This window comes from Branchiostoma floridae, chromosome 12 (genome assembly GCF_000003815.2).
Source record: "Branchiostoma floridae strain S238N-H82 chromosome 12, Bfl_VNyyK, whole genome shotgun sequence".
NCBI classification, from domain to species: Eukaryota; Metazoa; Chordata; class Leptocardii; order Amphioxiformes; family Branchiostomatidae; genus Branchiostoma; species Branchiostoma floridae.
The window spans coordinates 16,133,820-16,143,562 of record NC_049990.1 but is presented as its reverse complement, the minus strand read 5'-3'; the positions used below and the strand labels follow the sequence as shown (position 1 = coordinate 16,143,562).

The 9,743-nt window shown below is 41.7% G+C and overlaps 1 protein-coding gene and 1 long non-coding RNA gene across 2 annotated transcripts in view; both read right to left on the bottom strand.

Annotated features, from left to right (window-relative positions):
- LOC118427056 (mucin-like protein) overlaps nucleotides 1-5,114 on the bottom strand; it is a 13,607-nt gene extending 8,493 nt beyond the window's left edge. Inside the window, exons 1-7 of the mRNA XM_035836694.1 lie at nucleotides 5,096-5,114; nucleotides 3,849-3,941; nucleotides 3,516-3,608; nucleotides 3,142-3,261; nucleotides 2,746-2,862; nucleotides 2,173-2,292; nucleotides 1,407-1,526 (exon numbers count right to left, since the gene is read on the bottom strand). Coding sequence (XP_035692587.1) covers nucleotides 1,407-1,526; nucleotides 2,173-2,292; nucleotides 2,746-2,862; nucleotides 3,142-3,261; nucleotides 3,516-3,608; nucleotides 3,849-3,941; nucleotides 5,096-5,114 — 682 coding nt within the window. The remainder of the gene's footprint in view (nucleotides 1-1,406; nucleotides 1,527-2,172; nucleotides 2,293-2,745; nucleotides 2,863-3,141; nucleotides 3,262-3,515; nucleotides 3,609-3,848; nucleotides 3,942-5,095) is intronic.
- Nucleotides 5,115-7,645: 2,531 nt separating this feature from the next.
- Nucleotides 7,646-9,203, bottom strand: LOC118428245. Its single transcript, XR_004832629.1, has 3 exons — nucleotides 8,895-9,203; nucleotides 8,247-8,366; nucleotides 7,646-7,765 (listed from the first exon to the last, which is right to left on the bottom strand). It is a non-coding gene; the product is annotated as an uncharacterized LOC118428245 (long non-coding RNA).
- Nucleotides 9,204-9,743: the final 540 nt, after the last annotated feature.

Genomic DNA, 9,743 nt, shown 5'->3' with positions numbered 1-9,743 from the left:
TTTGATCGCCCCCTGCACAGCGCGGTGAACTTTATGAAAGCTTGCAAATGATACTACGTCAAGACTGGACACTATCTCGCCATGGAATTGAATTTTACTGCCGACGCCGTGGGACCAAATTCTGCTTTATAGAGCAACATCTAGCCTCCCGACCACCGAGGGTCGGGTTGGCCCTTTGTCGGTGCGATGTTTCTCGCCGCCCGGGCCGGGTCGGCTGACGCACCCTGTTAGCTCTTCGTCGTAGCTGCCGATTAGGTGATTTGGAGCTCCTTCGTCTCCGTGGAGGCCCTACACGTCTCACGATGGATTGGATACCACCGTTACGAACTTGCATGTTCACGCTTAGAAAATCTGCTGCGGCTGTGTAAATGTATAGGCTCTGGACTAGCAACTTTTTGTGTAAAAGGCCAGCTGGAGGTGTACGGATGAGAGCAGGAATGCTGAAATCCTGAGACCTACGGGAGTTTTATGTCATCAACCAGCACAGTAGAGTGAACTCAAAATGTTGAGACTGCGAATAAAACCCAAAAGTACTGGTGTCGGACCGACAAACCTATGGGAGCCAAAGGATCGACAGCCAGTACATATGGAGGAACGCATCAGGAGCAGTCAACTCTCAAATAATACTTAAAACTGCAAAAACAACGAAAGTTAATTCACATCTAGAAAGAATAAAACAAACACACTATAATCTATATACAGGGGAAGGGGGAAGCTGGGAGGGTAATTTTTGGGCTGGGAAGGGCCGGGGCAGTGAAAATGACGCTGCTATTAATAACAAAGGGTAATTGTGGCGCAGTAAAGGCCCGGGGAGATAATTAGGTGATAATTAACCGCTAATTTATGCATCCGTCATTCTCACACAAAAAGCAAACGTCGCTAGTTTCCACACGTACGCACACGTGTACTAAGAAAGCACGCACACAGGTTTCCTCATAGAGGGCACGTTATGCACACGCGAGTGGTCCGTTTACTCGGATTTGCACAGGTGCCCCATATAGGGACACGTCACGTTCGCACAGTGGGCACCCGTTGAAACCCGTGGAAACTCTGGATTTACTTGCATGTGTACACGGATTTGCACAGCGGAAATCTGCGTTTTCGAGCAGTGTTTGATGTTTGCGTTTTCACTGTGACCTCTTCACCGCGAACTGTTAACCTCTGCAAAATTTTATCTTTTACAGAAAAAAAAACATTTTAATTGTGAACTGAAAACTACCATATCCCCATAAACAATTTATTTTTCCCTACCGCGAAATTAAATCCCACATATTAATTTCCCTTAAACAGTATTTACTAGAAAGTGTACCATCCCATTCTGCTGCCCTGAATTGAAAGTGCAACAGCAAGATACAAAAATCTATAAAGAAAGAGTCCGTGCTTATTTCTTATTTTTGTGTTCTTACCGACACAGTCTGTTGTCCCTGATAGTTGGTAACCATGGCGACAGGTGCATCTGTAACTCCCGACACTGTTTACACAGTTGTGGTGACAGCCTCCATTATCACTGCTGCACTCATCAATGTCTAGAGGTGGAGCATAAAAACATTTGTTAACGTTATATTAGTAAAGGCCCCTTCACACAAGAAGCTGAATGAGCCGGAATGCCGTCTGAATAGAATTATTTATATAGTTCCGGGAATACGTAGTGTATTCTAGAAATTCTCAATGCATACTAGATATGTGTGCCTTTTTTTGTGGCCATCCCAAATATTTTTGTCATGCCCAAAACTTTCAAAGTGCATTTGAGGTGGAGAAATATCGAACGACATTCAAAGTGTGTACGTATTTCAACAATTCTAATTGCAGTACGACCTGAAGAATATGGTTTCAAAATTGATTTATGAATATTTTTTATCAATATTTTTTCAAAATGAACCTCACAGTGCATTGCATTAAAATTACTATAGAACTTACATCACAGTTATCTATGAGATACCTTATTGAACCCTCACAAACTGGGAATTTCAAAATATACATCTGACGGAAACATGAAACATCCCTTCTATTCATTTCGTTTTCTGTTACACCACCTATCTCTAGTAAGTGCCGTCAGTCTACAAGAATTGTCTGCAAATCTTGAATAGAATAGCTGAAACAAATCCAACTTCTGCACACGTAGATACAAGGTTTATTGCGCTGTCTACGGTGTTATAGTGTTTTTTCCGTTACCTGTACATTCGCTTGTGCCCACCAGTTGATACCCAGTCCTACAGGTACAGTGGAAACTTCCCTCTGTGTTCCGACATACATGCTGACAGCCGCCGTTATTGGAAGAACACTCATCAATGTCTGAACAAAACAAAACAGTAATGTCAATTCAACGCCATTCCATGATATAACCAAATTGTTGGCCGTTGAATAATAGTGTGAGAAAAAATTGCCAGCAATTTTTGCCATAAAATGTAAGAACGTGTGAATGAATATGATGATAGAAGCCTTTTAAGAATGCTTATGAATGTATGATCTCTACATAATGAAGAAATCGGTATCACAACCCGCTCCGGACAAGGGAAGGTTGACATCGACTTCCGAAAACCTTTGATTCATTGCTGACGTCATATGTGCAGAAAGCCACGAGCGCATTTATTGCAATTTGGGTCAGACAGATGAAGAAGACTAAGCAGCTCTTACGAAAATGCTTTGTGAGTCCAATATTTTAGTTGAAGAACAGCTTATATCCTTACAATGTACTCAACAAACTTATCTGATAAGTTTGCTTGCTAATGATCTCTACATGCTTACCGTAGCAGCTTCGTTCAGCTTGTTGATAGCCAGTTCTGCAGGAGCAGCTGTAACTTCCCTCTGTGTTGATACAGTTGTGTTGGCAGCCACCGTTTCCAACCGAACACTCATTTATGTCTGCAAGGCAAAAAACAGTCACATTTACATTGTGAGTCAGACTCCATTAGAAGTACTTATCAGGAATAATGTATACATAACAGGTAGCTCTCGACTATATAATATCATGTTACGTATAGTTAATGGTAAGCAAATTTTCGATGATATTTACAGAAGTCCATCTGTCAGTTTCAACAGTCTCTAGCGCTTCCTGAAAAGCAGAGGATGCTTTCTGAAGCGTCCGATAGTTTTCAAAATCTATCCAGTTGTCTGTGTAACTCTCATTTTGGGTCTACCTACCTTCACAGTCATGTCCTTGTGAGAGCAGGTACCCAGTCCGACAGGTACAGTAGTAGCTACCGGCTGTGTTCACACACGTGTGCTGACATCCTCCATTATTTGTTAAACATTCATCGATATCTGAAGTGCCAAGGTACATGGATTAATTATTATTTATCATTCCCTGTTACTTTGTGTGCGTTTTATTATTCATGTATGTTCAAAGCGCCACTGCTGACTTGTATACTCTTGAGTTGTACACTTGCCAAGCTAAAGAAAACAGAATGTTGGTGTAAATTGAATCAGAAACTGAAATATCTCTGAAATATTCGGTACACAAAACAATTTCTTATTTATGAGTACAATTTACATTATGATTTTAATAAAATCCTTACCTGTGTCACAGCTATTTCCTGTAAACCCACTGTAGCAACTACATTGTTCCGGTGCCGTGCATGTTCCATGGACACAGCCGCTGCTGCAGATAGCTGAAATAATGAAACAAAAAAACTCTCACTGAATATGGGATTTATCCTGACTTGATTCAATGGAGCACCAGTCTGACAACGAGATTTTGTGTAACAAAGACTGAGATCTAATATATAAGGAACCACAACCAAAGAGGATACCCGTTGATCCATTTAAACGCATTACCACCGACAAGTTGATAACAATAGTTCCATATCAGTTGGATCACTGTATGATTTGGCAAATCTCCTAAAACATACCCGTATCGCAGCTGGATCCAGTATAACCAGGGTCGCAGGCACATTGTTCTTGTGACGTCCACGTGCCATTCACACATCCACTGTTCTCTCTTGCTGCAAATAAAATTCAAAATTGTAGATAAGTAGTAATTTTTTTATTTTTCATCCAATATCTAACGGGGGCCGCCCTAAGACGGTTCCCGTCGTAAGACGGAACGGATTTTTTGCTGATCTTATTATCCATAAGTACACCGTGTTTGTTGCCACTGACTATGCTGATTACAAAGGTAAATAAACCAAGTCCATGCACACAGCTTTAATTTGCATTCCAAGTATACTTTAACATATTTACTTCATGTTTAAAAAAAAAACAGAATTCTGACAGTAATGTTGACAGTGCTGAATCACTGCGGTCACCGGCCTCTGCGTATTGGGGGCTCGTGTCGCTAATTATACGAACTCTTTCAAGCAGTCACACAACTGCCATGATACACATAAATAAAGCTCCATAAAACACTATGAATATGGGTCTTCAAATGTCTGTTGAGTAGAAAAGCAACCAAAAGGAAGCGACATAAACATTGCCACCATTGTACTCCCAAGGGAGTGTGGCCGTGAAGGTGGCAGACTAGAGAACACTCCAAAGATTTATTTGACTGTAACAAATGATTCGTGTTGTCTATGAAAATAAGACTTGATAGAGAGATGTAGATGATATTTTCATATAATCAGACCGAGTTTTGTTGATGTTAGCGGTGTCTTTTTTTCGTAATGGTTTTTTTAGTCGGGCATTCACAATCAGTGCATTCAGCCCATTGCCCGTAAAAACATCAGCTGGATTGTTCTAGGTACAGCCTTCCTCATGTGAGAAAAGAAGTACAAACAGTCACGATTTTACTGTCAAAAGAAAGCTAAAATATCATATCATTATTTTTTTTCTGTGTACTTAAATTTACCACTTACTTCTGAAGAGAGCAAAATGTAAAAAAAAGCGTACCGAGTTAGGCACACTGTCCAGCGTAGCACAAAATTGGAAGGTTACATACACGAAATTGTCTCACAGTGTTTGCCGCTTGTAACATGCAGCGCGAAAGGTTCATGAACCACATGAATGCATTTCTTATTCAAGTATGTTGTTCAAATCTATGTGTAAAAAATTCAGTCATCAAAATTTGACCACTCTCAGGCAACTAGCGATGGAGCGCCATGAGTTTGAGCGCAAGAAAAAGCGTACCGTGTTGGGGCACCTCCCGTTACATTAGTATTACGTGAGACGTGGAAAGCCATAACGCTAGTTCACCTTTAACCGCGAGGTAACCTATATCCGTTGTTTTTAAATCCGCATATTTAAGGCCATTAACGGTGTTTTAAAACTTCGGTATTTTGACAAAATATTGCAATTTGAAACCACTGCCCATCGACCTCATTTATCCCTAAATGACCTTGTTTTTTTTTTAAATAATGGATAAAAGTTATCCCCGCGGAAAAAGGTGAACTAGCATTACACATTCGGCAACTTTTGATCCACTGCTCGAGTCGCACGTGCTATCTTCAAATGCTGATGCCTTAGAAGTAGTGGGCTGTTCATTCCTTTTCAAAAACAGGTACTGTTCCGTCGAGAGGTTGTAAATTATGGTCTAACATTCGTCGAGAAGCCATTTTCCTCTTACTCGTTGATTAGATGCTATGTATTTATGTCGACCCCCCCCCCTCTCTCCAAAACCACAGTTTGTCTAATTATCGGTTAATACAACAAACTTCCATGCTTACCGACGCATGTCATAGCCCCGAACCCTGATAGCTGAAAGCCCGACCTACAGGCACAGCGGTAACTCCCCACGGTGTTCACACAGTTTTGGTCACAGCCTCCATTGTTGTCAGAACACTCGTTAACGTCTAGAATTTAAAATGCACAAATTTTTAATGAATTCGAATAGACAACAAATATGATATACATATATTTGTAGAACATTCGTGTCTAACCAAATGCAAACATATATATGACGTTCCCAAATGTTGACTTTGCGAAACATGTTTTGCTTTCCTATTCACATAGAAGCCTCGTTTTCGTGCTGACGGGGCATTTTCAAAATGGCGGTGGGATCGTAAAATTGGTCTACTGGTCAATTTCATTGGAAGATTTTTCACCTGTTCACAATATTTTTGCTCCAAAACGAGCATGCGTATTCAAACGTTAAGATTACAGGAATAAAAAATGTGGGTGGCTTTTCGCCATAACCAGGTATACAGTATAATGTTGATGGCATTGCTTCCCCTACAGCCAGGGAGGCTATGGGACCGGTGAGGTGAGGTGAGGTGAGGTGAGGTGAGGTGAGGAGGTATACAGTCTATCGACATGCTCTGTTCGGGGCACTAGGAACTCTACACCGCCAGGGTCATCTTTGGCCATCGGCGTTCAACGTTTTTTACCTATACAGTTCCGTGTTCCCGATAGCTGATACCCAGTGTTGCAAGAGCATTCGTAACCGCCGTCAGTGTTTGTACACGTGTGTTGGCAGCCGCCATTACCACTGGAGCATTCGTCTACGTCTAATGATGAAAATGGAACAAAAAGCATCATGAATGATTGCATAGAATGCAAATCACTAAACACTAAAGTAAGTTTAATGAATACAAAGTACGTACTAGTCCATCGCTCAAACTTCACCTGTCCTTGCACAGCTGTTTGGCCCAAGAGCTAAAGAAACGGAGATTGGCGCCGCCCTAAGGTGTGTGACTTAACACTTTGCTCATTTACGTTAACTTATCCTTTGAGTAAGTTGATAGTGTAACATTCAACAACTACCACAGTTGAACAACTCTCTTTTTCCTGTCAACAGATGTCTGAAAATAAAAGTTACCTACCAAGACAGCTGTGAGGTCCTGAGAGCTGGTATCCAGCCCGGCAGCTACAGTAGTGACCGCCGTCCGTGTTGGTGCAGTCATGGTCACAGCCGCCATTGTCGGTGGAACATTCGTTGATATCTATCATATGAGAACGTTGTTACCTCAATGCAGGGTTAATAGTTACCGCCAGGTGTATCTATCTATACGATGTTATATATGGTACAAGAACGGCTATTATTTCTGTCATACTAACTAACTGTAAACGCATGCATTGCTAGTGATTAAGGATATTTATTCTGCAAATAGTAAGGCTCTCCAATCACTGTTTCCATAGTCATATGATGTTACATTCAGAGATGTACTCATAGCACGTTATATTGTCCCACATGGCGTTTTGCTTAAAACTTGCGTTCCTATCAACCAAGACTTAATACAATATCATCACCATGTACTTGGCAGGACTTCCATTAGAAAATGATGACATGAACTTACCAATGCAGTCCGTGGTTCCTGACAGCTGGTATCCAGATCTACAGGAACACTGGAAACTGCCGGGAGTGTTGGTACACGTGTGCTGACATCCTCCGTTGTTGTTGGAGCATTCGTTGATGTCTGTTAGATGAAAGAAATGACTTCGGTCAGATAATTGCTCGTTATCATCATCAACTGGATTCTGCATCTGAATGCAGTTGTTGAAACGTGCTACGACAAGCTAGGACCAAATTTTAGACCTCGCTAGGGTCAACATCATCAAACGCATGAAATTATTACCTCTTATCCGAGGGACATTCGTAGCCAAAGCTAGGTAATCAATTACTTCTGATCAGGAGTGAAGTGAAAAAAAATTAGGTTCGAGTATCTTTCTCAAGGGTACAATGCCAAGGCATTTCAGGGGACTCCAACTTATATTTTTTATGGACCAAACACCCAACCATTTCGCCGCACCGACGTTGTCAATATTAATGCCTTACCTTCACAGTTTCTGGATCCAGACAGACTATATCCAGGTCGACAGGAACAGCGGTGTCCTCCCGGTGTGTTAGTGCAGGTATGCTGGCAGCCGCCATTGTTGTGAGAACACTCGTCCAAATCTAAACAAAACAAAGGTTCTTACATTAATTCTTCTGGACCATTACCTCATGTCTACGAATAACATTTCTACATATCTTGTCCCTTCTTTAGGCAATACTGATTCGATGATGTTTTAATTAGACGGATTACATCCTCTGGAAACCCCTAACTGATGTAACGTGTGAAAAAAGTAAAAGTTTACCAAAACCTTTTGCTCCAGTATGAAATTTCAATGATCAGGAAGGTTTAACATATAGCACAGCGCTTCACTTAAGGTCAAGTATGATAGTTATATCTTTGATACAGTATTTGTGTTCCAACAGCTAGCTATCATGGCTCAAGACTCCCTGGATGGATTGTTTGCTATGAAATTTGATACAAGGTTCAGTCTCGCCCTAGCCTATTAAGGCAATGGTGAGATTTTTGACCACAGGCGAATTTCCAACGGAACTGCAGCAGAATTTCCGTTTTGTGTACCTTTTCCCTATGTATAATCCTTACCTATGCAGGTGTGTGTCCCGGAGAGAAGATACCCAGCCTGGCAGGTACAATGATAACTGCCTGCCGTATTCACGCAGGTGTGGTCACAGCCCCCGTTACCACTGGAGCACTCGTTCACGTCTGAAATCATGATGATTGAGAACAAGTTCAAAAACAACAAGTTTTGAACATTCACTGGGAATAATCGAGTTGCAAATTCTCCAACATGAAACTGTTCCAAAAAGACGTTATAGACCCGAACCTACCTCAAACTATCTCCAAGTACGCATATGAATTGAATGAAGACAAAGGTCAACGTTGTTCTGGGTCTTGTTGTTATGTGACCTTACTACTACATCAGAACTTCCAGCTTGTTTTATCTTTTGTCTTGGACACCTGGTGGTCCTGATTTTTTTAGCAAGATTTAAGTAAGATTTGGTATACGTTTGGGCCACCTAGCAGCTTGCTCAGGGCATAGTTATTAAGATATTTCAAGGAGGATAACTGAACAAAGTAACGACGAATTTCCATGAGTTTTGATATGCAGTTAACAGTATGCAGACAGACAAATAGCCAGTGAAATTGAAATTATGGAAATTAGACTTGATTTGCATGATTAGTGATTAAAAACTGTTTGAAAAACTTTTGGCTTGAGCCCAGCTAACTTACCTGTACCGCAGCATGTCCCGCTGTACCCAGGGTGACAGGAGCAGCGATCCCCTGCCGGTGTGCCGCCGTTATGACAGAACCGGTTACAGGGCTGGGTCTCGCTAGGGGAGCCACTGCACCCGGAACCGCCGTGAGCAGCAGGCTGAGTAATAACCCTATAGGTGAAAACAGCATAAGGGTGGTAAGTTATGTTTCATAAATTGTAGGTCTCATATATGTATTTATGTAAGTATCCTTATGTATGTTTAGACAATTTCTGGAGATTGATATTGCTAATCAAACAGCATACCCGCCAATGACGTCATGTACCGAGATGCGGCACACAGCAACCAAATGATAAAACAGAGCTAACTTTTAACTGGTCCCAAGCAGTTACTAATGGGGAAATCCTGGTTCAATCCTGGTCTGGACATCTCGGTTCGGGCTGCATTCGTCTTTCGGATGGGACGTTGAATGGGTCTCGCTTGTTCAAGGCCCTTCAAGCAACCCCGGGAGTGCCTCAAGCAAGTTGAAGAGAGGGTCAATCAACCTCTCCGTGTAAAACTATACCCTGCTACTATCTTTATTTTTCCCATGTTATCTTCTTGAATAATTAAAAAAGGAAACCTGCTTCGCTATGTAGTCACTCCAAGGATCTGAACTTAACTAACGTAATTGTAGGTCTACCCTGTGAACCCTGTTACAAGTACAGCGTATCTGACCTGGATCTTGAAAGGACACCCGAGTTCCCACACGGAGCAGAACAAGAGGACCAAGCACCCCAGCTCCAAACGCAGTGGACAGGTGCACGTGGTTGCAGAATATTTATCATGCTGAAGAATGCTTGTGAATCTTCAGCAAGGTAAACAA